Genomic DNA, 27,502 nt, shown 5'->3' with positions numbered 1-27,502 from the left:
ATTTGGTATTTATATAACAGACTGATTTGAAATACTTTATAACTGAGCTAAGCCCCGATTTTCTTTATTCAATTTGAAGTTAGATAAGGTGTCAGCTTTGGACGGAGAAGGACCACTGATCACATTGACTGTTTTGGACCATATCACATGCTTTATTCAGCAATCAAAATAATTAAAAACATCTCAAATTATTATACAATTACAAACAGGTACAGATCCTTTGGTTTCAGTTAAAACCCCATGGCATCGCTGTCTAGATTTGGGTTGGACAAAGATGGAGAACAGGGACAGGTGGGAAAATAAGAGAAACTAAGATGGAGGAGGAAGAATGGAGAAGAGGACCAAGCAAAACAAGAATGTGGAAATTAAACCAACACAGACAGGACCTTATGACCTTGTGTTCACGGGAGAGGGGTTTAAAGGAAGTGGTAAGATTGGAGCAGGATAGCACCTTAAATTCCTCAAGTTGCAGGGTATTTAGGGGAATAAATATGGACAATAGATCCTTCTATTGCTTAGCACCAAAAACTGAAGCTACTGTGGAGAAGACTATCAAAGAAGCAGTGAGACCATAGCACCAATGGAATGGGACATGACAGTGAGGTAGTCTCAGAATATAAAAACATTAATACTCTACAATGCTCACCCTTCTAACACTGGAAGAACCTTCAACTGAATGATCTGTGGGGCTTTCAGTATGACAAAGATGAAGCTCAGCATTGAGGAGAAACTTCAAGAATGATGAAGTAAGAAGCAGAAGGAGACACTCACACCCAGTGGAAAAAATATACTTTTTCATGATTTCAAAACACTCTCCACACACCTTCAAATTTATTTTTTTCATATTTATTTTTTTTGCCACCTGAACAAATGAAAATAAAAAAACATTTTTTACTTTTTAAAAAAGGTGCATTACATGAAATGATTTGGTTTACTCCTCTTCTACTCTGGTAACTTTATAGGATCATCGATCCTACATTCTCCTCATCTCATATCCAGGGACAGTCATAGGAAGGACATTCCATTTTTTTCTGAAGTGGAGAGGACTTCTTCTGGGTAGTGGAAAGCCAATTCATGTAAGCAGGGAACACAGATATTGGGAGAGTTGAAATATCTCCATCCCGTGAACACAAATTCACACGGGTGTGGTCTGTCCTTTGAGAGATGTTTTTCAAAGCATGACTATCTGTTTGTTTTTTCGTGTAATGCTTTCGGAAACAAGAACAGTTTTAGAGATGAGAGGAACAACAATTTCAAGTCCGCATGAGATATTCTCCTGTCCTGGTATTTGTGTTTTGTTTTTACACGAAGCAGACTGGTCCGATGTCAATTCCGAATTCCTGGTCTGCAGCTCCAATATCCATGGGTGCAACATCGGTAATGGGCAGGCGTGATGTCTTTGATGTCTTGTATTCAATGACTGTCTTGCCCCATTGTCCTGTGTGTTGCTGTGGAAGGAACAAACTAATTAGTACACACTTTGGCTACAGCATAGAAATCAAAAATAAATGTGGAAGCTGTCATATGTAGTAAGTTTTAATGGCAGCAATATTATGTAGGAATTTAACATAATTTATAAAAAAATCAAAATAAATTATTAACATATAATAAAATATTCTGCTCCTAAAGAACACTTTCCTGTTCTGTTCATAGATCTGAAAATGACTTGTTTATTTGTATTATTATGTACTTGTAAGGCATATGAAGAGCATCATCTTAGTTGTAGCATCACAATGATTTATTTTATCACTATTTTCTAAATAAGTGCAAAAAATTCCATTGTGCTTTACAATAACTAGACTTTATTCAACCTAATTTTTTAAAAGGGATAAACTTTGGCTTTCCTTTTCTTTATCTATCAAAAATAATAAAAAATCCATTTAAAGATTGTGAAGTTTTGTGCTCAGGATATTAGTGCCAACTTACCGTGCAACCATCCTCTGTGACACTGAATGTAAAACGGCTGTTGCCCTCGGCTCTGATTTCAATATCATTGGAGCCTTGCAGGAGCAGGGCCTTTTTCAGATTGCCAGATTGTTGGTCCATGTATGCAACGCTGTTCTTACAGTGGTAGGTGATGTTCTGAGAAGCTTCGGTGGCCATGAGGCGGAGGAAGGTTAGTTGGATGGCAACATCAGCTGGGTCAGATCCTTCACTGCCATATTCAAACTGAATAAGAAAAGAAAATCACTTTATGAATCATCACATTTAGGCTAACATTGTTATAATTCTGGAACTGATTTAGTTTTATAATATAGGTGCAGCCTCTTTCTTCTTGAAAGACCAGTCACACTAATCCCCTCTTAATGCCCTTGCTGTATTGTTCTCTCTATTGTATTACAGCTGAGAACAATAGAAGAAAGGAAGCATTTTCTAGGTGCAGAAACTTAGTCAAGAAGAACCTGGCTCTATCTGTAATATAAGTGACACTTGGTGATGTTCTACAAAATACCATATAACAAACTAGTAGATAAGATTAATTTTGTGAATTGGTCAAGATATTATTTATATCAATATCCTTACCTGGAATCCATCGCTCATTGTCTCTCCAAACCAGACATGCTTCTTCTCACGTGGGTTCTTGCTAGTGTACCAGTTCTTCTGTGGAATGCTGGATTGTGTAGGGTATACACAGGTCTCTCCAGTTTCCATGTTACAAAAGACCTTGATGGCATCAAGAGTGCATCCCTGGTTGGGGTCAATCCAGTACTCACCTGAAAAAAGAAAAGGGGAAACAATAAGGTAATGCAACAAGAGAAATAAAACAGCTTTTCGAAAATTTTGCACATTTTGTCTCGTATTGAAGAATAAAAATATTCAATCAATATATTCCTAAATCTTCAGCTCATTGTATTACCGCTCTTCCAGTCAGAGTGGCACATCTTCAGGTCACGGCAGGTGCGGGCTGGGTTCTTTTTGGTACCCTCGGGACTGCGGATGTTCTCGATCTGTTTGCTCAAGCTCTTCAGAGTGGTGTCTACTTCTAGATCACGGTCGCGCATTACATTGGCATCATCAGCACGGTATAATCTTTCAGATTTCTCCTGAGGTGGTTGGGGCATGAAGCTGAAGTCAAATCCACCACTTGGGGGGCCAGGGGGACCTGGAGGACCAGGAGGTCCAGGGGGACCCTAAAAAGTATTAAATAGAATAAGTTAGAAAACATATAGCATTCAAAGTGAAAACAAAAATAGATAATGTGGCCACTTTGGAAAATAGTTACAAAATAAAAGTATGCTCTGGACAAAATTTCAGACTTACTTTTAAGTCAATGAACTAAGAATATATATATATATATATACTCACAGCAGGACCAACATCACCAGTACGACCACGTGGACCAGGGGGACCAATTGGACCAGGCAGACCATTAGAACCATCTTTACCAGCATTGCCAGAAGATCCAGGGGGACCCTATGGTGGGAAAGCCTCGGTCAGTCATATATATGAGACCACATTTGGAGACCATAACATATTTTGTTTTAAAAGCAGAAGTTATAAATGTTGCTGAAAAATAGTAGAAAATTGTACTTACTCTTGGACCAGCGGGACCGGAAGCACCAGATGGACCTTGTTCTCCAGAATGACCCTGAAATAAATATTGTGTATTACTTTTTGTAACTGGAGATTCAAGAAAAATTCAATTTCAGCTGAGAAGATTAGATGATTGCTCTAATATATACTCTAAAGGAGCAGATAAACTTGTGGAAAACAACTTCTATAGAGAGTAAAAAGTAATTTAGCTTCCTAAATGTGGTTGCCAAGGTAAGATCATTATAAAGAATATTGCATAGAATAGATTGATAAACAGTATAAGTGGAAAGTTTAAATATCAACAGCAATGAGGAAAAAGAAGAAGGACAATAGTAGTAGCACTATGGCCTATGGTACTTACAGGGGGGCCAGGTGGTCCGGGAAGACCATTGAATCCTCTGTGTCCCTTCATGCCTCTCTCTCCTTGTTCTCCAGCCTCACCCTTGTCACCACGTGCGCCTTGTGGTCCCTATTTAAATACAGAGATGAGAAATAAATTTGAGAACAGAACATTGAAATGAAATTGGTAAAACATATTAAAAATAATATGAGTACTTACAGCGGGGCCACGAACACCAGCAGGACCAGCAGGGCCGGCAGGACCAGAAGGACCCTAACAATACAGATAGAAGCATTTTACAGATATATCTAACCAGTCCATGGTTTCTTCACAATCAATAAATAGTGGTCAGAAAATGTATTTATGTCTTCACAAGGAAGCTTCTTATATGTTATGTTACTTGCAAATGCAACCTCAACTGAATTAATGCGTATTAAACAATGCAAATGTTTTATATAAATTAGAGAATGATGAAGATGGGTTTTAGAAAACGATACAGAGCAAACTGTGTTGACTAATAGGGCAATTCCAGATTGTCCAATATTATATCTTTATTATCTTTTTTTTCAGTCATATAATAAAAACATATGGGAGACAGGTCATACAAAGGCATAACCTGAACATGTGAAATGAATACTTTAAGCATCTGAGCCCTCTGCATGGTGTTCATTCAAATTAAAAGGAGGCACCTCTACCCTCTTTAAAATATACATGGGCAACTGTAGATTTAATAGTGGGGATGTTACCTAAGCATCAGTGGCCAGATGGGTTTTGCAGATTGGTAGGCCAATTCCAGATTAACTTGGAGTATCATTAGGCAATGAGTCAACTGCAGTTTAATTTAAAACTATAGTATAACTATAGTACAAAATAAGTAAAATAGGAGCATTTTCTCTCCAAAAAAAAGCCTTTGTTGGCACATAAGATGCCTATACAAAGGAAGCATATTTATCTATTTTCCTTCAAGTCATCACCTGCAGCTTCTACTTACACCTTTTCATAGCAGGTGACAAATATCTGCCCCCTAACAGTAATATACAGTATTCAAATATTTGCAAATCTTCAGTTGTAGGGAATGATGTGTACAAATTATTTATGATTTTTTAACTCTGTATTTACTCATTTGTTTTTCTGGGTATACATAAATTGGTTAAACACAAGATATGTTATACAAATGAGAGTAAGTTAGGTGTTTAGCAATGTAGTCCTTGGAATATGAGCATCTCAGCATATAGCTTGGTTAACCACTAAAGGTATAAGTAATGATACAGCTAGGCTTCGGCATAAGTTTTGGTAATTCTATCTATGAATTAGAAAACTAAGTAAAATATTAGGGAATCTCATTGCCCAAATTATGGCATGATAAGATTTTCATATACCAGTAACTGCTATACTTACAGTCTCACCACGATCGCCATTCTTTCCAGCAGGACCAGATGGGCCAGGAGCACCAGGGGCACCAGGAGCACCAGGAGGACCAGCAGGTCCGGACTCACCACGATCACCCTAAATAAATGAGGATTACATAGTTAGTTTTAGGTGCCATCCATAACACCCATAAATACTGTAGATTATACAGGATTTTATTGAACAAAAAATATGGTTGTAGCAACTAACCTTAGGTCCAGCAGCACCATCACGACCAGGAGAACCTTCAGAACCAGGAGAACCCTAAACACATAACACAAAATAGATGAGACTTCCTTCATACCAGTTTTAGAGAAGGTAACTTATGCACTTTATCCTGATTCCATCACCTGTTTATATAGACTAGCACAAACTCCCACTATGAGTGTACTTGAAACATTAACATGCTATGAACTTCAGAAGATGTTCAACACTATCGATAGAGGTATTCATGTTACAGTACTTGAACATTATTTTACTTTGAAGCCTATCCATTATTCTTAGCTTTTTCATAGATTAGAAGGAACCAAATACAAGTCTCTTTTCTTTTTCTTTTGTGGAGGATATACAAAACAGTTATAAAATTTGGTGGCAATATTGACACTAATTTATTCTGAATTTGGGTTCCCATAGGTGTTATTTTTTTACATTACAGTCTTGTGTACATACCCAATTTAAATAATATTACAGATATTACTAATATTACTAATTTAATAATATTTTTAGAGACACTTACCTCACGACCAGATTCACCGGGAGGTCCACCTAAGCCTGGTGGGCCAGCAGGGCCAGGGGGACCACGTTCACCACTGGGGCCAGATGGACCTTGTTTGCCAGGTTCACCCTAAAAGGATACAAATCACAATAATGTATAGGCCAAGACAAATAATAATAGTAATAATAATAATAACAACATAATTTAAATGTAATGTGACTATGTGTGTGTGTGTAAATATGATACCATACAGGTAGGATATTTAGCATACTTAATTTGCTACAGGTATACTTGTATTCCAGAGATGGAAAGTAGGATGGTAAGGATATGGAACTCCCTTCTGGAGGTAGTGTGGGCCGAAACATTGAATATATTTTAAATAAGGTTGGACAAACATTTACTGGAAAAAAACATCCAGGGGTACAACCCATAATTATTATTTAGACCAAAGTTACAACAAGCAAATTATTTCACAGGGGCATATCACAGCTAGACCAGGGGTCTTCAAACCATTTTGCTCTGGGACCCCATCAGACAATAAAAATAATGACATGACCCCAGCAAGTTACTGCAGAAGGCCATTACATCACATGTGTAGTCAGCAGACAGCACATACATTGTGGAGGCACAAAATTATGTGAGGGGTCGTAAACAACAGACAATTCAACAGATTTTTCAGATTTCTTGAATCACTGACTGAGATTAGAAAAGTCATCAGCCAGTCGCAACCCCATGCTGAGAAGGTCGGGACCAACTTTGGGGTCAGGACCCACAGTTTTAGAACTGCTGAGTTAGACCATATACTTTATTGAAACCTGCAAAAAGGATTTTTCAACCTCAACTACTATGTTATTATGTAAGTGCTAGTTTGAAGGTACCTCCCCTTTGATCATAGAGTACATTCTCTGGGGCCACAGTGAAATTATTTATATAATGTTAAAATATCTATATTTTTCCAATATTCTATTGTCCCTGTATACATTTCAAGTTGGTACTCACAGAAGGTCCGGGAAGACCTGGGAAGCCACGCTCTCCTCTTTGTCCGGGAAGACCAACGGTACCACGGGTTCCTGCAATACCTTGAGGTCCGGGAATACCAGGAGGACCCTAGAGAATAATTAGAGTCATTTTATAGATTCACATTCTAATAAACACACTATAGAAAATGTTCATCATTTTTCAGGTTTATATATAGATTATATTGGGCACACAGTATCTTAGCATAGAAATCCACAAGCCATGCAAATAGGTTCACTAAAGGGATTGCTACCTACAGAGCTATATATGAACATTGCAACATTGCAACCTAAATCACTTGTTTCAGGATTCCGAAAGACACTTGATGTTTTAGTTATAGCAAAATGAGGGAGAAGATGTAGATTTAAGGAGCACTTACATTAGGGCCATCACTACCAGGAGATCCTTTCTCGCCAGGGGGTCCGGCAGGTCCAGCAGCTCCAGGTTCACCAGGACGTCCAGCTGGGCCAGTCTCACCACGAGGTCCTTTTTGTCCTTCTTTTCCAGCTGGTCCAGAAGGTCCAGGTGGTCCAGCATTGCCCTATAAATTAATATTATTGTTAAATAAAGTCCAAAATGTGGCATAAATTATGCTGTTTACTATGTACTATAAATCTTGTTTGGAACATAACTATTAATATTGGTATAAAATGGTATAAAAATGTAAATTAATGATAAAAACAATGGAACCAATATGAGGTTATTCAAAGCGAGTTAGTGAGTGAATTGAGAGGTACTTACAGATGGGCCAGGGGGTCCAACACGTCCAGCAGCACCAGGGAAACCAGTAGCACCCTATGGATAGGAGAGACAGGTCAGTGCATATGTTCAATAGAATCAAACATGATGACACAAATGGATCAGAACTAAGTTCTTGTGAGATTTCAGACATGTATTTGTAGATAGCACTGAAAATATAAGGTGTTTGTGTAGAAGGGTCATGCTGTAGAAAGGATACTATAAGGTAATATCCTTTTAAAAATAGGTTGAACTCGATGGACTTGCATCTTTTTCAACACCACAAACTATGTTACTATGATAATCCTCCTAAATGGCATGCAAACATGAATTTATAATCTGGTGTTTTTAGTGCATCTTTATTATGTATTGATATATTCATGATACTTTCTTCAAGTTATATATACTGTATATATATATATATATATATATATATATATTGATTTTAATGGAGTGTCCTTGGATAAGTAATATGGGTCTCTGTTTCTAAACCTAGAAAGCTTTCATGTCAAACATTTATGTTAAGTAGCACAAAAATAAATTTACACTCCATTAGCTACACAGGCATTTATGTACTCAGTACTTAATATTAGAAACAAATATGATTTGTATTGTGGTGGATTGTGAAGCACTGTAAAAAGTGCACCAAAGGCTACCTCATCAATATTCTAGCAGTTTAGTGGATTACTCATACTTACAGGGGGACCAGCGGGGCCACGGGAACCTTTGGGGCCAGGAGCACCAATTGAACCCTGAAAAACAAAGGGTTACATTGGTATTGTTGTGCTTACTTTTCATGAGAGAATATATTTTTTTTTGGGGGGGGGGGGGGGGTCTTAAAAAAAACTTACAGCAGGGCCGGGAGCACCAGTGGGACCAGCAGGGCCGGGAGGACCAGCATCTCCTTTAAGACCAGCATCTCCTTGTTCTCCCTTAGCACCAGGTTGACCATCAGTACCCTACATGGAGAGAAGAGAGAGATTAGTAAGAGTAGTGTCTATCTTAGAAAATCATATTGGGTTTAATTCTGAGTTAGATGTTGCAATGACTGTGTGTGCATTATTGGTCAATCTTGCACATGTGACTTTATGCTACTATCCATACATGCCCTTCCCTGGTGTATAGCCATGCATCTGAATGTGGAACGATTTAGACACCCACTTTGAGCACCTGCACATACTGAAATCCCAATTGGAGAATCTTTAGGTGCAACCATTGGTCACACCATGGAACCTTCCACCAGCCCTAATCTAGGTGCAGATTCTCCATCAGAGTATTGCCTCCATTGTGACTGATTTTCAACAACCAGTTACATGACAACCCTGTGACACTCCTAATGTTTGTCTGAATAGCCACCTCCCATTCACTGCCCAGTGCATTTCCAATCCACATTTGATACCATGCACAACAATCACTACTGCACCTCTGTGAATGCACACTCAGAGAACCATGTGCTATGCACCTTTTCATGATTTAGACACCTGCGCAATTGAAAACCATTGGCCATTCGCTCAAATTATCTAGTAATTTCTATCACTTAGTCAACTTGATCAAGAAACTCTGTTGTATGATCCCAAGCAACAACATCTACATTATACTATTTTCTATCACTTTGATGGAGGCTGGATGCACCTGACACTATGGAAGGGATCTCACTTAATTGGACAGCACACACAGGTACATCCCCCTTTTTTAATTTGTGGGAAAATATTTTTTTATGGTTAGATATCTTTTCCGGAAGTTGGTTATTGGATACTTAGTGCTATTAGCTAATCATAATAATATATTGTAGATGACCACTTACATGAAATAATCAAACTAGAAGCCCTTTAGATTTTGCATCTGGATGATGTGGACCTTAGTTTTATAGTAAATTAGGCAAAGAATAATGAAATTTAGCTGTAACCAGTATTAAGAGTATTTTCTAGACCGTTAATGGTTTTCATGTTAGGTTGACTGTGGATAATATTTTGGTTCTTCAAAATACAAATGTAGGGAGTATACTTACAGGGGGACCAGCAAATCCAGCGGGGCCGGGAGGACCAGGCTCACCACGTTCACCCTATAGGAGAAATATGGATCTTTTTGTAATAAACCATCATATGATAGGTACAGAAAAGGGTGTTGGATTAATATAAAGGAGATACTTACGGGAGCACCACGAGCGCCACTAGGACCATTAGGACCAGCGGGACCAGCTTCACCCTGTAGAGAAGAACAGATTATTATATAGTGGATCAGTATTAGACTAAAGTAATGAAGTGCCTTGAATAAATCCAAGTACAAGGACCCTCTATAAATTGATAATAATATATATTTTAGTATGCATATTCTACTTAGCAAGTTATATATTTTTAGTGATTGCTAGATAGCAGAAGGCCATATCATTACATTTTAGAAACATTTCTTAAATATATTTTGGATATCTGTAGTAAAGCATAGAACAGTCTATTATATTTAAATAATACAACCCCTCACAACTGTGGAATTAAATATTGGTATCTAGAGTGTCCTTTTAGGAACCTGTACATTGCTTTTTGGAATCTTTAAAAGTGTAGATAGCAATGTACACATATTTAAGTGTGTATAGTTGTGATGATTCACTCACCTTGTCACCAGGAGCACCAGAAGGTCCAGGAGGACCAATAGGACCAGTCAAACCTCTAGCACCATCTTTGCCAGGAGCACCATCGCTTCCCTTAGGACCTTGGTCACCCTAGATTGAAGAATTGTTTACTGTAAGTTTCAGGAGTGAACTACAAGTATTAAATTCCAACAGAAGAAAAAAAAAAGAAGGTCTTGATTCACAAAGGTTGAGTACAAAAGGTTCTGATATATTATTTGATACTTGAAGTTTAGTCTATACATGAAGAGTAGGTAAGTTCTTAGGTCATGGTGATGTATTTGCACTTACTCTGTCACCTTTACCACCAGGAAGACCAGCAGCTCCACGTTCACCGGGCATTCCCTGAAGACCAGAGGGTCCTTGACCACCAGGGCTACCTGGAGCACCAGCTTCACCCTATTATCACAAGAAATTAACATGGTATAGCAATTTAAAGAAAGTATACCACAATTGGTCAACACAAGTACAACACAATTGGTCAACACACAAAACTACATTCTTAAGACTAAATAAATGCTTTTATTAAGCATATTGCTCTATTACACAAATTGCTTAGTTTATATTTTATAGTAGAAACCAAATTTCTATAATATATTGTACATTAGAGCCTACATTTTTATGATAACTCACCTTAGCACCATCATTACCAGGAGAGCCATTAGAACCACGGGGTCCCTGAGCACCAGGAGGACCTTGAGCACCACGTTCACCAGGGAAACCTCTTTCACCCTAGAAGTCATAAAAAATAATACTGATTACAATGGTATAATAATCAACATATGCATGGAAAGGGGAAAGGTTTGAAAATGGCCAAATAATGGTCTTTGTCACTATTATTTATTAACAGTTATCTATATAGTGCATGCAAATTCTGCAGTGTTTTACAGATAATATTTAGTAAGTCACATCAGTCATGCCCTCAATAGAACTTACTCATCTAGATTCCCACACACAGACACATATAAACATTGTTTTTTAGTCAGAAATCATATAACCTACCAGTATGGTTTTGGAATGTGGGAGGAAAACCACACAAACATGTGGAGAACATACAAACTTCATACAACTAGGGCTTTCTAGGATCAAACTAAGACCTCAGAGCTGTGACGAACAAGCTCATCGCTATGCAGTCCCTGCTAATATGTGTATAGGTATGATGTGAAAGGTCGAGCTATCAAAATACTTCTAAATATATATAACTAGATTGCTACACTTATACAATATATGCACTGCAGTCTAAGTAAAGGGATGAATGTTTGAAGTACAGTATAATTAAAGTGCTAGTAACTTTCATGTGTACAGCAACTGTAGCACTTCATAAAAACAGACATGATACTCACTCTTGGGCCAGATGGACCGGAAGGACCAACATCACCAGGGGGACCCTATGAACAGAGAGACCAATGTTAATAATATGCAATGTAGCAATCAACAAAAAGGTTCCTAAGTACTGTATAGTAAGTGTAACTATTGAAAATATTGTGTATGGTAAGACTGCAATCTCAAAAGAGTAGTACAAGTGCTGGACATTTTACTGTTTGGAAACAATAAGTATTTCCAATGTATGCGTAAAACAATATACATTGGCTATGGGAAGCTGCTGTAAAAATCATATGGCCACTATTATGGCAAGCAATGGTAACATGGCACCCAGCAGCTACTAGGGAGTTCCAAATTATGTCTCTCCACCACAAAAACACGGACATCTCTAAAATACTTTTTAGAAGTTGGTTTAGTTTAACTTTAAGGTACATAAACCTCTGTGTTTATAAATTATATTTGTGAATGTTGCAAAGTGTAATTCACACAATGTAATCTGAATATCATTTTATATATACAGTATATAGATAGCAAAATACACATCTGCAATTTAAGAAGGCAGCTATTTTCCTCTCACCTGTTCACCGGGTTTGCCACTCTCACCAGGAGCACCTGGAGATCCAGGAAGACCCTGCCAAATGAAAGATAATGTTATATTAATATATGGGATACTAAGGCTAATATCTCAATATCAGTTTCCATGAGCATTATGTATACAGGTCATGTATGGCACAATCCATGTGTGCAAATGATGATAATGTCATGTCCTCTATATAAGATCATGACAAAAATATATGTAATAAAATGTACAATAATATCTACCACACAAAACACGTGAAATGATCCTTTCAAGAACAAACATTTCAATAATAAAAAAAATCAGTTTATAAAGACTGAAAATGGCACCATGCATTATGTACAAGTACTTACTTGGAATCCAGGAGGTCCACCAGGACCTTGTTCACCTCTCTCACCAACGGGACCCTGTAGAACAAAAGTAGCATTAATTATATCTGATGAAAATCAATGATCAATGTGTAATCAATGTTGCAAATAAGAAATATTTATACTCACAGCAGGGCCAGGGGGACCTTGAGCACCAGCTTCACCATCTTTGCCAGGGGCACCCTATAGAAAATGAGAGATAGTTTATATTACTGAAGGCAACACTAGAGCATAGAAAGGAAGTACTCCTTATCTGAGGCTAACAACTGTAAACTAACTTTCATGTGCTACCTCTATATTACTGAAAATTGTTTAATGACAAGGACACTTTTAAGGTATCTTAGTAAAGATTGAAAAGGTAGACAGATTGAGTCCATAATCCAATTTAAAAGTCAGTCTGCCCCATCTTCTGTGCTTTGTGTTGGAGGCAGTGTGCTAACAATGATTTTTTTTCTAAATAATAAGACTGCCTTTATTTTGGAACAAACACTTTCCATCTATAATCTTTACTTCTCTCTCTTCCCATTTGCAACAAACCATGCTTAACCACAGGGCTTTATACCTGTGTTGAATGAAGCACCCTATTTGACAAACTAAAGTGCCCAATTGGGCCAAAATTCATACTTACAAGAGCACCAGGGGGGCCAGCAACTCCTCTCTCGCCAGGCTTTCCAGGCTCACCCTAAGGAAAAAAGAAAAGTTAAAACAAATAAGAAACCAGTAGGACAGTTGGTTAGCAATATGTTAAAGTTTGTAATGTATAAGGCAGGTTATAGCCTCACAGGCAATAAATACTTACAGCTGCTCCTTTAGGACCAGGGAATCCCATTACACCAGATTGGCCTCTAGCACCAGGTGGGCCAGGTGGACCAGAGCGGCCATCTTGACCTGGAGCACCCTGTATAACAAACATTGTATAGGTTAGAAAATATGTAAAATTTAACAAAAACTAGTATATGCAAGTATATGGAAGACAACTTACAGCAGGGCCAGTTTTGCCATCAGGACCAGGGCTACCAGGGCTACCAGTCAGACCCTAGAAAGGTGGAAAGAAAAACATGGTCACACTATTATCTATAAGGCCCATAAAATACAACTGTGTTCGATCATATAAACATTGCTATATTCTTGAAAATGTTCTTTTGTTATGTAGGCTAGAAAAACAAATAATTTATAGTATGGTACACATAGGAAGTGTACATATTCTAGACTTAATTCTGTATAACTGACCAATTACATTTGAATTATTTCCCTATGGTAGCTTTTTAGTGCCATCTTGAAGTCTAAGGTAAACTCTCACCTTAGCACCAGGAAGACCAGGCTCGCCAGGGCGACCAGATTCACCAGTAGATCCTTTGGGACCAACAGAGCCAACGGGACCACGTTCACCAGGGGGACCCTAGTTTACAACAAGAAACAGTACATACTTTGAGTGAAGCTTTACAAGAGACACACAAACATGTAAGTCATCACTAAAACACAGGTGTGAAATGTCATGTCTACAAAAACCATCAATAATTCTTCACCACTTTATAAAATAAAAGGATAATGTAACTATAGTTCAATTTCCCATTTCATTGAACATTGTATAGTTACATTGTATCATCAAAGAATGCTCCAAATAATTAATCCATTGTTCCCAAGTCTTACCTTGGGGCCAGATGCACCATCAGCACCAGGGAAACCACGGCTTCCAGGGGCACCCTGTCAAAAGAGCAGATATGGTCAATCAAGTCAATCGGACACAAATGAAATAGAGACAAAATCAGAATAGCCTGAAACACATGCAAAATAGTAATTATATATGTTAATAACTTTGGGAGTTATTAATGAAATTCAGTAAACTAAGGATCCATGTCAGAATATGTTTTAAGTATGCTATAAGTCTATGACACCTGCTAGGCCAGCTAGTTCCAAAGCAGACACACCCGTAACTCAAATCTATCATATGCCTATTACTTCTGATTTGCTCATTGTGTATTCAAGGGACTACTGTATGTATGATCCTGTGTATAAACAGAAAAGCACTATCTGTGCTTTCCACAAGTTATGAAATAATATTAAGGATTGTGTATATGTAACAACCTTATAACTAAACACTGTACTGATCTCCATAGATACTAAAATTATGAGTGCTCATTGGAAAAAATCTTGATAAGAATTTAATGAATATGTTATATTAGGAGCATTGATAGCCAGTTGATTAATGTACAATCAAATAGTTTCTTATACTGTATATGGTCCAATCAGTTAATCATTTAAATAGGCTGTGCCTGAAACTACATTTGGTTACAGAAGGGTTATGCAGCTGGTGTATTGCATGTAGAAACTCAGACTGCCCCAGGGTGATGTATGATATTGGGCTAATAACTGTTTGTTTTCAAGAAAATGTAAATGAAAGAACAGAAGGTATGTACTATAAGTTTAAATTAAAGAACAAAAGGTATGTACAGTTTAGTCCAACCTATAAATATTCAAGTATATTATATAGTACAGAATTTCATTGAATTAAATATAAAGTACACAAATCCATGAAAACAAGACTAATTAATTCACTAGTAAGTGATGACATCACTAGAAAACATGCTTCACTGATGTCACTTGTACTTATAGGCCAGATCAGCCCAAGAAATAGCTGTTTCCTTGATAGACCCATTTGTTAACTGCATTTCTCAAACCTTCCAGTAGTGTAGGCCCTAAATATATTACTATGGACAGGTATACAAATAATACAGTCATTTTAAACAAAAAGAATGTACCAATGGATGACAACATTATGGTTCAATACAGGGCCGTCTTTTTGTATGGGCTTAATGGGCACTTGCCCAGGGGCCCCAGGTGTATAAGGGCCCTATGCTGATAGCTGAGGATCCCCTTTTTCCAGAGATACCAGAATTTTGAAAATCGGCCCCGGGGAACTGGAGATATCCAACTTCAAAACAGCAGTCCACATCCAACCTGTTAATTGCATTTCCCAGTCATATTTCTCAGGTTCTCTCTGACTTAGAGTTTTTCTGAGAGAATATTCCAAAAGCTGGGACTCTCCCCTTTTTGACGACACTAGCAGCTTGTCTCTATCATGACCAGAACCAAATATATCAGTCTTCCAGCAGCCGGTCCCTGCTCCAGCTCCAAACGTCTGGTGTACAGTTTTAGATTTTTTCAATGGATTGCTCTGGCTCCTGATCTCTGATCCCCAAGTCCCCAGCACCTCCTGAAAGTTGGGACTCTAGGTTTTTATGCTATTGAAGGCTAAGAAATCAATTTCCAGATAATGGCGATATCTGCAGTCAAACAAGCTGCCCTTCCACCGGAAAATGATGAATTTTAAGCCCACTCCATTATCCAACCCTCCTCTGCGTATAAAATACCCCCTACCTCCCTGGAAGTCATTTACAAGGGACCCTTCATTCAGCTCTGTGCCCCCTTCCACACGTTAGTGTTCTCCCTCCCACCACCTGTGCAGTAAAGAAGTAATTAGCAGCAGTTACTGCTCCAGGTACTAAATGTGCAAACCGTGGGACATCAAAGCTGCTGCTGATAGCACCCCCCATCCCTAGGAGAATGGGTAAGGGCCCCAGTGCATTGCTTTGCCCAGGGGCCCACACTGCTGTTAAGACGGCCCTGGTTCAATAGATCCGTTTTTCCATGAGTGAGCTAAAGAGAACTAAATAAATACGCAGCCCCATTTATGTAAAATAGAGTAATATGCTAAATGAGTTTTGGTTTTCTGTAGTGTGAAATGCATTAGCCTGTTTGCATGGTTAGGGTAAATATAAAAACAAACTGGAGGTGATGTATTGGTATTTGAAGCAATGTTGATGCTTTTCATATTTTTATCATAGACTAAATTAAGCATATATTGTCAAAAGATATTTGTATGGAAAGCAATAAAAGAACTACTGTAAGGGGTCCTTTAATTAAGCTTTGGCTGGAGATAAAGGGCCTCTCTTTCTGACAAAATCCTTCTTAGATGGACAAAACCATGTGCACTGCAGGGGGGCTGATGTAAAATGTGCAGAGAGAATTCGATTTGGGTGAGTTATTTTGTTTCTGTGCAGGGAAAATATTGACTGCTTTATTTTAACACTGCAATATAGATTTCACTTTGAAGTAAAACCCCACCCAAATCTAATTCTCTCTGCACAAGTAACATCTGCCCCACCTGCAATGCACATGGTTTTGTCCATCTAAGAAGGATTGTGTCAGAGTGAACTAGAATAAGGCCCAAAGTATCAACCAATCAGCTCTTAACTGCTCTGTTACAGACTGTGTTTAAAAATGTCAGTTAGGGGCTTGTTGGTACTCTACATCCACTTGATCTACAAACAAGGCTTCGTAAATACACCCTGATGTCTTTAAAACAGTATTATCTCTATTCAGCCCTCAGCCCTTACAAATATTTTTTAGCACAGTGATGGAAATTATGCTAATTATATTAATGATAACATGTAGTTTATGTAAGTGGTCCCTAGATATGACAGTAAAAGTGTTGTGTATAACCTGTGAAAAGATGGCTAGTGTCCATTTTGCATGTAGGCATTTTTCCTATTGTCCTCTGTTCACAAGGCCTCAGTAAAGACCTAGAAACTTGGAGGATAGTTAGGTGGTTGGTATAAAAATAAATTTCTGGTTACTTACACGTTCACCAGCAGGTCCAGCAAGTCCAGCAGGTCCAGGCTCACCACGGGAACCTCTCTTTCCTTCTTCACCAGGGGGGCCTGGGGGTCCTTGAACACCACCTGGGCCCTGAAAGGCATTAAGAAGTTGATAAGTGTGACCTGACTTGAATAAATAACTTCAATAAAAAAAAAAAAAAAGTTTCAGATGGTACTTACGGGTTCTCCTTTAGCGCCAGGCTCACCCTTGTTTCCTTGAGCACCAGGTTCACCCTAGTTGAGACACAATATGAAATGTTATTTTATTGTAATAAACAACTATTCCAGGTATTATAGCCTATAAGGCACAATTAGTGGAGTGTCATACTTTAGTATTACAGATCCTTATTCGTATCAAATTATAAATTGTCTTTAAGAAAGGGCAATCATTGCACAGTTATATATTATCATTGGGCATGCATTATTATTAGTAAGCATATAAGTATGTTATCCTAACTTATAGTTTGTTATTTCAAAGCATGTCTAAAGACCTAGTAATTTCCATATATTTTAAGAATCATACTTACATTGTTTCCTTTAGGACCAGGAGTACCGCCAGGGCCCTGAGGTCCGGGAGCACCACGGGCACCAGGGAATCCGGGAGCACCAGAAATACCAGGAGAACCCTGCAGTATACAGGCAATTACAATGGTTGTATATTGGTCAAATCAAGAAGAGATATTTGAGAGATTTAGGTATAAAACAAAGGATGAGGACATCTGGTGGGAAAGATAAAGACAACAGAATGGAGAGTGCAATCTGTTGGGATGCATATAACAGTGATTTGACAGTAAAAAATAAAAAGTGCATGTGCTAGATTAGCAGACAGTTGGTTTAATGGCTACTTACAGTGGCACCCTTGGCACCAGGTTGGCCATCAGTACCAGGGTTTCCCTGAAATACAGAAAAACACATCAGTCAGTAATGTTATCCAGAATTGGATGAGATGAAATAATCATAAAACACAAGTTACACATTACTTACAGAGGGGCCAGCAGCGCCAGCTTGTCCAGGTGTACCAGGTTCACCACGAGCACCTTGGGGACCATCGGGACCACGAGATCCTTGGGGACCAGCATCACCCTGTGTGTGAAAATACAGTAGATGGGTCACTAAAGTCAGGTCCATGATACCAATCTTCTATATGTATATCTGCTTAGATTGACATATATATATATATATATATATATATATATATATATATATATATATAAAACAATTCCCAGAAAGAATACACATAGGTATTGGAAGATATGGGCTTTGCTCACTACTAAAGGTGCATTCACAATGGGCATTTTTGCCCAGCGTGTATGCACAGCGATGATTGCTGAAATTGCTGGGCTGAAAATCGCTCAATGCATACACGCTGTGTGATTTCCCCCATGCCCAGCGATTTTCACAGCTGTGAAGGGCTTTCCATAGCAGGACGCTGTGGAAAGCCGTTCAGACTGCTGGCAAAACCAGCAGACAAATGGCGGCCACCGGTGATGATGCGAGAGTGCGCATCAGTGCTCACCGCTTATCATCTGCCCATACACACTGGATGGCTTTTGAGCTGAAAGGAGCTCAAACAACAAAACTGACCTGCTTGCAAGCTCATAATTGCCAAGTGCATAGGCTTTAAGTTTCAGTTCAATTATAAATATACTCTACTTATCTCAGATTGAACAAGCCTTAAAAATTATAGTTGTCTTTCTTCTTTTTTCAACATCTAGAGGTTTGAACACAGAACCTCACATCCCCTAAAGTCTTACCTTGGGGCCAACACCACCTGGGAATCCGGGTGGACCGCTGGGACCGGTGGGACCCTAAAACATAAGAAAAAGTTATGTAAAGTAAACACTTGCAACAGTAATAGGCATTTAATTCCATCACAAAAAAACACCATGTAGAACAGAAATAGTAATAATAATAATAATAATAATAATAATAATAATAATAATAATAATGATTATAATATAAATAAATATTATTATTACTATAACAAATTATGAGGACTAGTTCTAAAACTGATTTACTATAATAGGTGTGCTTAACCCTTTGAGTGCCAACATCTCTGTGAGAAATGTTCAAAATATTTGCGAAAAATGCCAGCGCCACTCATATTTAAAATAAAAAAAATTGTGTAGAAAAAAGATTATATTTTCTAAATAAGCTAAAGACTACCGGTCATTATGACGAATAAAAATACATATGGATAGTGGTAGTTGCTCAATTAGTTCAGTAATACCACTCAGGTGCATGCAAGGGAGTAAGTAAAAAAAGACATTGTTTCCCCCAGCTCACTATTTAGTGAGCTGGGGGAAACAATGTCTTTTTTTACTTACTCATGATGAATAAAAATGTTTGCTTGGCAATTTGCACACCTAATTTTGACAAATTCACTTGACACTCAAAACATGAACTTCCATTACTATCAGTTTTACTGCACATAAGTATAATCTTCATGTCTGAATGACCCCATTTGTAAAGTTATTGAGACTACTTACAGGAGGACCAGCACCGCCAGGAGAACCATCGTTACCACGAGCACCCTATTAAAAAAATAGAAAAGAATTCTCATTAATACCTTTCACATGTACACATCACCTATAAGGACTCAGATGAATGGAGATACATTATCCAATATACTTACAGCAGGGCCAGGGGCACCAGGACGACCTCTCTCACCAGGGAGTCCGCGTGGACCCTGAAGAAACAGAATACATAGGATTAAAAACTCTCCAACAATAATCTGTGTACTAAAAGCTAACTTTGCCTTTATACTGTAGTGTGACTATAGCAACACTTTCCCAATTGGCATACAGTATGATATTAAATAGAGATATTTAATTATTAAAGAAGACTAGTAGAAGGTCTATCTATTTCCATCCACACATTTCTTCAATAGTGCAGTTAGGAGTTATCTTGCATCAACATGGCAAAGAAGAATCCCACATCTAAATTTATGACTTTAGTTCTATAATATATGATAATGTAATGTAATGCTACCAGATTACTATAGTTTACTTTAAATCCGAACAGTCTTAAACAATAGAGGAGCCATGTCATGTGACTGATTGTGGATTGAGGCCTAGTGGACCACTATTGTTTTATGTGCCATCTCAGACACATACTTCGAACTACAGCATGGCTTTATAAATATGAAAAGACAGAGAACTCTACATGTTTTATTCACCATGGTTACTCAGTTTACTACAGTTATCCTCAGTTTATTCTTCTGCTCTAATACTAAATCTGTGTAAGTGATAGACATCAACTCTTCCCTCTCTCTGTTCAGGCAGACTGTTCCATAGGGTACAGCACATTGATTATTTTGTTGTATTCTGCTTTCTTTGTAACACAGTAGTATAACTGTTAGTTAAATCCCCCATGGCAGTGCATTGATTTATGTTCCCACTGATCCATGGTACTGCTAGCAGGTGCACAGCAAAATGGAATCCTATGGATTATCAATGTAAAATGAAAAATGTGACCTACCACTTGTCCGGGAGCTCCGTTCTCACCAGGATTGCCAGGCTCACCCTGAAAGAGATTAAGATAACAAATTGAGATCAAAGTCGAAGGTTTTGGTCAGATAGAGATTGTCCATAATGAATCTGAGAGCAAAACCTACCTTGGGACCAGCAGGGCCAGTGTCACCCTTAGCACCATCAAGACCATTGAAACCCTAGGTAGAAGAGGAGGCGAGAGGTATTGCTTAAGATCTTGTACTAATGGAATTGGCTCATTCACATTTCCTTAGGATAACCTTGTCATTTAGAACTTACTCTATGTCCCTTCATTCCTGGGAGACCAGCAGTTCCTGGGAGACCACGAGCACCCTGAAATTATATAATGAGACCATTAGAAGATGGATATAGACAGCAGTGTGTTCAATTCAACAAAAGCCCTATATAATATAATTATGTTCCAGTGACAATAAATAATGCTTAAAAAACAATGAATCAAGTAAACAAATTATAATAATCTATAATCTTAAACATATAGCATTCTACTATGAATTCAGCTAATAGTTTCAGGTGCTTTGATTTCATCTCAGCTGGAACCTGTCTTTCAAACAAAATGTTCAGGTACAGGCCTAGTGGCACCAAAGACGTCTCTTAAAGTGTCAGTTTCTGATATTTTCATATTATAGAATATATATGTATGGTGCCACTGACACTTTGTGGTGCATTATAATTAATATAATAATAATAATAATCAATAGATTTTATTCAATAATATAATAATATAAATCTCTTACCTGTGGGCCTGGGGGTCCACGTTCACCAGGGCGGCCAGGTTTGCCAGCTTCACCCTTTTAGGGAAAGAAGACATGTGTTTTTTTTTTTAAGTGAAGAGACAAACCTAAGGTAATTGCTCAGCACTGGTTCCAAAAATCAAGTACGGTATAATTTAAGGGCTTAAATCAGCATGGTTCTCATATGGTATGCTGCTTGCTGCAGTTTAGCATATGTAATCCATAGCAATGCAAATGTAGGAGATGAAGCATACCACTTCCTGCCTGAATTTGCAGTGTGATCAAAGTTCTAGCGGAACATCGCAACAATCGGTCATGATGATCCTCTGCGAGTGCAGCCTGAGTAAGTCTAACCTTACTCTGACTTGGAGTTGCAGGGGGACTTGCGACGCCAAGGAAACTGCGAAAGGGACACAGTCCTTGGCCTAGTAAGGCCCCCCATTACTTGGCAGCAGAAGCTGCAGCAGCTCTTCTCAACCCTGCACATGCTGCTGTGTGCTGAGCTGCAGTGTGGCCAGGGAGGTGCTTAAAGTGCTAATTTTATTCTATGGGTGCATGGCCATGCCTTCCAAGATTATGCCATGCCCCTTAAAAAGTTCCTGGGCCCAGTCAGGCTTAGAGATAAGCAAGACTATGTTTGGAATGTAATGGAATGATACAAAATACAAAACTGTATGTATGACAGTGGGAGGCAATTTGTGACCCTCCAGCAACAGTGGAACTGCAAGTTCTAACATGTGAAGCAGGGGAAGACCAACAGAATAATAATCATTTTACTAGGCAATAACATGCCCACAGGTTCTGATTCATAGGGGATAGGTTAGAAAATGTATGGCTAATACTGTTATATTTCCCCTCTGCAGTTTTTGTATTGGTTAGACAAGACTAAGGAAACTTTCAAAGATATGAATATGCTTCAGATGAAATAAGAGCTATCACCACTAATTACTTGGAGAAGTAAATACCAATCCCTTTGCATAAGAGTATAAGTTCGGCTGCATTTAATATTGTTGCCTATTGATAACTATGCACTCTTTCTGATTTGGCCTGGTAACTAATAGTGACATTTGGTATTGTGTCGCTTTTCTATGAGCAAAATACTTACATCATCACCATTCTTTCCTGGAGGTCCTGAGGGGCCACGAGGTCCCATAGCACCCTGCAAAAGAACATAGATTCATCAATTATTAAATCTATAAAAGACCAGCTAATATTTCTAGTAATACTATAGTAACATTGACAGGCAATGATCTTCTAACTTCTACTAAAGGTGGGAAAAGCATGAGAGTGGAAGAGAAGGATACAGTATATGTTGCTTTACAATATATACCTATACTATATATTTTATTATATTTCTTCTTGACAATATATTTATAGATGCAAAACATTAACATGAAGAATGCATCTTGGCAGATGAGTTCTTGACTATAATCAGTGTATGAGGCCCAGTGACAACACTGTGTAAAGCTTGATCTAGAAGTTGGGTTTGTTGGCCTAGTGTCTTCACGACTCACAGAAAGGGACATAGCGGTGTTGTTGTAGTGAGCAGGAAGATGAGCAGGAAAGTGGGGCGACAATGTGCTGAGGCAGCAAGATGTAGGCCATGTAAGTAAAAGGCCTTATTATGCTATCTCAGTCCTAGCACTATCATGGAGATCATTTTATGTTATGTATGGTAGTTAATCATGGACAAGATTTGGATTTACTCAGTTCACCAATATTAGCACAAGGTCAGATTCCATTGGCTATTGGCTGTCACATGATTTGGATAGCCAATAAGATCCTGCTTTGATATCCAAGTAAATCTGGGTAAGTTCTCTAATTACAAGTAAGGGAGAATTAATTAAAATATATATTTTAAAAGATTAAGTAACACTTACAGCAGCACCAGGTTCACCGGGTTCACCAGGGGGTCCTTGGAAGCCTTGAGGTCCCTGAGGAAGGAGAAAATGAGTAAGATCAGTCCAGTTCTATAACACATTGCTCAGTGCAAAAGAGCAGAGCACATGATGGGTGCCAACATTGTATAAACCCATACAATACTTACAGGTGAGCCAGCTTGGCCAGGGGGACCACGGGGACCCATTGGACCCTAAAATCAAAAAATCAAAAAGGCCAGGATGAGAAAAGATTCCCTAAACCACCTAAGCTCTATTGAAGGCCCTGTCCTCTCCCATCTAAAATGGCAGTTATTAAAGACAGACATAGTTACTTACACATTAAACTAGAGCTATTTAAGTACTTCTCTAGCACAGTGAGTTTCTCACTTAAAATGTTTGTTTTTCCAATAATGCCCTCTGTTTGCACTTTGCCAACTGAAGGGTTTCCCAACTTCTTACCATGGGGCCAGGCATGGAAACACCAGCAGACTTCTCATCATAACCGTAAGACATTTGAGGAGCAAAGTTCTGAAGGATAGAAAGAGGACACCCCAATTAGAGATGAACAGTGAGCCATGATCCTGGAGAAGAAACAAACAGTGATCAGGTAAAAAACTTACTCCGCCAAGGCCGGGTGGGCCTGGGGGTCCAGGTGGGCCAGGTTGTCCAGGGATGCCATCTCTGCCAGGTATACCAGGTGGTCCCTGCACATAAACAAAACCCAACATTTGCATAATTATTCCCAGGCAATTACAATATAACCAGGAAGGCCTATGTGTACAAGGCTATGACACAATTACTGCAAGTTGTTAACCCATACATTCCAAGATGCTTTAGGTACAAGTCTGAACAGACTTAAATAAGTGACACACATTCTCAGCATTTGATCTACAGAAGGGCAAAGTTCAATTTAATTCTACAAAGAAAACCCTTTCTAAAGGTGGAAGTCTAATGATCAGAGTAGTAGGTCATATAGAATGAAAGCTCGCACAAGCAGGGCCCTCTGTCCTCGTGCGCTTTTCTTATATATCTCTGCCACCCTAATAATTGCTTCAGTGTCCTGTCCCCTGATGCAATTATCCTTATTTACCATGCACTTGTCCTAAATTGTCTTGTACTGTATTTCATTATTTGTTTTTGGCTCATTTATGTATTGTTAGGCGCTGTGGAACCTTTGTGGCGCCATAAAAATAAACTATAATAATAATAATAAATTTATATACATATACAGTATTAGTTTGCCTAATGTATGCATGCAATGACATTGCTACACAAAGCAGGTCAGGGTTCATGTGTTGTTGGCCTGATGTCTGGCACTTACATTGTCGCCTTTTGGACCAGTAACGCCTCTGGGGCCCTGGTAGAAGAAAGAATTTAAGAGATTAGATTGAGATAAAGTTACAGTAAAGATAACATTCAAACAAGAGATCAGAGATACAATTCTGGTAAATAAATACAGTACATCATATTTATAACATAACTTCTGTCAGTGATGACTTACCTCAACACTAGGGCCATCTTGGCTTTCTCCTGTTGGATGGAGAGAGAGTCAGAATTAATATATACATGCATCACAACACTTTGCTGAATAGGACTTTTAAATTAGTCACACTTAAGAAATGGCTGCATCTTTGAAGTACCTCATTTTGATATAAATAAATATAACCCTCCTAATCACCAACTACAAATGAAGAGCTGCTCTACTTACCATTACCATCTTCCCCAAGGCAAACTGGACAGCATTCCCCTTCTGAAATTGATGGGTTAGGGCAGTCTACGTCTTCACACATAATTTCATCGCAAAGGATATTTCCGTTGTCGCATACGCAGATCTGGCAAGATTCTGGTTTCCATACATCCCTGTCATTATACCTTTTGCCTTCATGGGTGCATTGGGAAAAGTCATAAGCTGTAGATAGCAAAAATAAAAATGACAAATGAGTCATTAAATGCCCATTCCTATGTATAAGCAATCGATCGATATACAGTAAAAACTATATCCTGCTTCACCTTATGACTAACCTGCCTGGAATACAAGAAGGGGTTAAACTGCAAGAAACAGCTGTGTTTTTTAAACTTTTTCAGCAACATCTGGTTTAAAAGAGAAAAAAAGGAGATCATCTGGTTCCCATCAGCCAGCCTCTGACTGGTGGAAGCTGCCAAAAATACTGAGGGTGGGAGGAGGAAGGAGAACAAAATATTTTGGAAGAGTCCAGTGTTTTCCAGCCTATGGTCTCTTCCAAACCAAAGTGCATCATTAGGGATGTTGCTCCAAGAGGGACAAAAGAGGGGGAATAATGTGCTGGGCTGTAGAAGGAGGAGGAAGAAAGGGAATTTGAGAAGGTGCAAATGTTCTGGGTGGGAGTAGAGGCTGGTAGTGTGAGCTTGTGCTTGTGAAGGAAGAACCTGCGGCCTTTGCAGGATGAGACATGTTAAGGTACTAGTGGAATGTCAAAGAGCACCAAGAGGATTGTCTCAAAAGAAATAAATGACAGGTATATATGTATTCACTGCCGCAAGCTACAATGCACAACCTGAAAAGGAAAAACAAACCACCAACATTTTTCTACAAGTCCTGTCACTTTTAGCAACTGCAGGCTTAAAAATGTCCAAAATACTTTTCAATTATTTATAAATATGATATAATGATTGGCATATGCCATGCAGGTGTTAAACAACTGTTGCAAAAAGAAGTCAAAAGCATTGTGCACCACACCCGTTCATCTTAGTTGCAATGCCAAAAGTTGCCACAAGATGGCCATGATGTATTATCATTATTAGAATTGCTACAATGTCAAAAATTGGAAAAACAAAAGCTTTTCTAATATAATTTCAAATATTCACGTTAGATCAAGTCATTTAGTTAATAACCATATTTTTAAATGAATAATGTAATAATTGTTATGATTAGGAATGCAGCAGCAACAATTGCTTTTGCCTTACCCTTGCAACTTTATTTGCTGCCACCAGATGGCAGTAGTATAATGTCATTGTGTACCATTATGTTAAGTTAGCATCCCGATGCAGAAGTTCTGAAGTTATGTCTAGACTTTTTTATACTGGAATCTGTTAACATCCCCCAATGAATCATTTCATAGCATGTTTTATTATCCAGTTCACCCCCACCTGATGAGTTTAACAGATTGTAATGAAAGCCACATGCAAGTCTGCATTGCAGCCCTCTTTTTAAAAGTACTCACACAATGCAATCATGAGATAATATGTTTTCAATATAAACACTGCATGAAATCATACAGGAAAGGGGGATTAGATAAAACCCACCCCAACTCTTTTTGGCCCATTCTTCTTGTCTCTTTCAGACCACAAGCTTGTACATTTAACTCATATTAAATAAAATAAAAAGCTATACTATAAAGTTTTCTTTCTTTTTGTTTTGTTTTTAACATGTATGACATACAAATCAAGTTCCCAAAGCCCCTAACACTGGCATAAAATATTCCCTACTATATACTATTCCAAAGAACACTAAAATGCAATAGTATTTCCCAAAATGATATGCCTAAACTCAATTCTAATGCCAAATTAGGTTCCCTGTCACTTTCAGCACCTGTGGAACTACAAGCCTCAGCATACACATTAAGTTCTACTAGGACTTATGCACCCAACATTGCTGTAATATCAGAAAAAAATATAAAGACAATTGAATAAAGGTGAAGAACAATTGGTAGGTTGGAAGATACATGTAAGATGCTGATAGCCACATGATGTAATTAGCATGCATGGTGTACTGACCAATAAACAATAAGACCTGACTGACAATGGTAAAATAATAATAGGAGTACTCACAGTCGTCTTCTCCTTGACATTTTGCTGCTAGGATTGTTGCTGCTATTACTAGCAGTAATCTTGTATCCACAAAGCTGAACATGTCTAGATATTAGACATGTAGACTCTCTGTGGTCCTGTCAAGAATTTCTTAGGTCCTAGTCATACAGGGGTGGATTTAGTGGTATAGTTCCAGTGCAGACCCCAGCAGAAACTTCCTACTGTGTCCCAGCTGGACAGGGTCCCCTTTTATATCTATCCACAACTTAGAGAGGTGGGGTCCTGGGATTCTG

The 27,502-nt window shown here is 38.3% G+C and overlaps 1 protein-coding gene across 1 annotated transcript; it reads right to left on the bottom strand.

Annotated features, from left to right (window-relative positions):
* Window positions 1–129: 129 nt before the first annotated feature.
* COL1A1 (collagen type I alpha 1 chain) lies at window positions 130–27,478 on the bottom strand. Its single transcript, XM_083147373.1, has 51 exons — window positions 27,231–27,478; window positions 25,132–25,332; window positions 24,925–24,953; window positions 24,745–24,780; window positions 24,044–24,127; window positions 23,883–23,951; window positions 23,591–23,635; window positions 23,424–23,477; window positions 22,649–22,702; window positions 21,547–21,600; window positions 21,071–21,124; window positions 20,917–20,970; window positions 20,781–20,825; window positions 19,936–19,989; window positions 19,790–19,834; window positions 19,055–19,108; window positions 18,285–18,383; window positions 18,150–18,194; window positions 17,828–17,926; window positions 17,481–17,534; window positions 17,284–17,391; window positions 14,293–14,346; window positions 13,943–14,041; window positions 13,625–13,678; window positions 13,442–13,540; window positions 13,271–13,324; window positions 12,772–12,825; window positions 12,628–12,681; window positions 12,275–12,328; window positions 11,718–11,762; window positions 11,008–11,106; window positions 10,666–10,773; window positions 10,360–10,467; window positions 9,903–9,956; window positions 9,760–9,813; window positions 8,603–8,710; window positions 8,450–8,503; window positions 7,755–7,808; window positions 7,393–7,554; window positions 6,996–7,103; window positions 6,018–6,125; window positions 5,492–5,545; window positions 5,273–5,380; window positions 4,094–4,147; window positions 3,896–4,003; window positions 3,536–3,589; window positions 3,307–3,414; window positions 2,858–3,131; window positions 2,524–2,714; window positions 1,927–2,169; window positions 130–1,448 (listed from the first exon to the last, which is right to left on the bottom strand). Exons 1-51 carry the CDS (start codon window positions 27,310–27,312, stop codon window positions 1,302–1,304), a joined length of 4,344 nt encoding a protein of 1,447 aa, XP_083003499.1. The 5' UTR covers window positions 27,313–27,478; the 3' UTR covers window positions 130–1,301.
* Window positions 27,479–27,502: the final 24 nt, after the last annotated feature.

Source organism: Crinia signifera, chromosome 6, assembly GCF_055691185.1.
Source record: "Crinia signifera chromosome 6, ASM5569118v1, whole genome shotgun sequence".
Classification (NCBI taxonomy): Eukaryota; Metazoa; Chordata; class Amphibia; order Anura; family Myobatrachidae; genus Crinia; species Crinia signifera.
The sequence above is the reverse complement of the archived record's forward strand: the minus strand, read 5'-3'. Positions and strand labels throughout refer to the sequence as shown.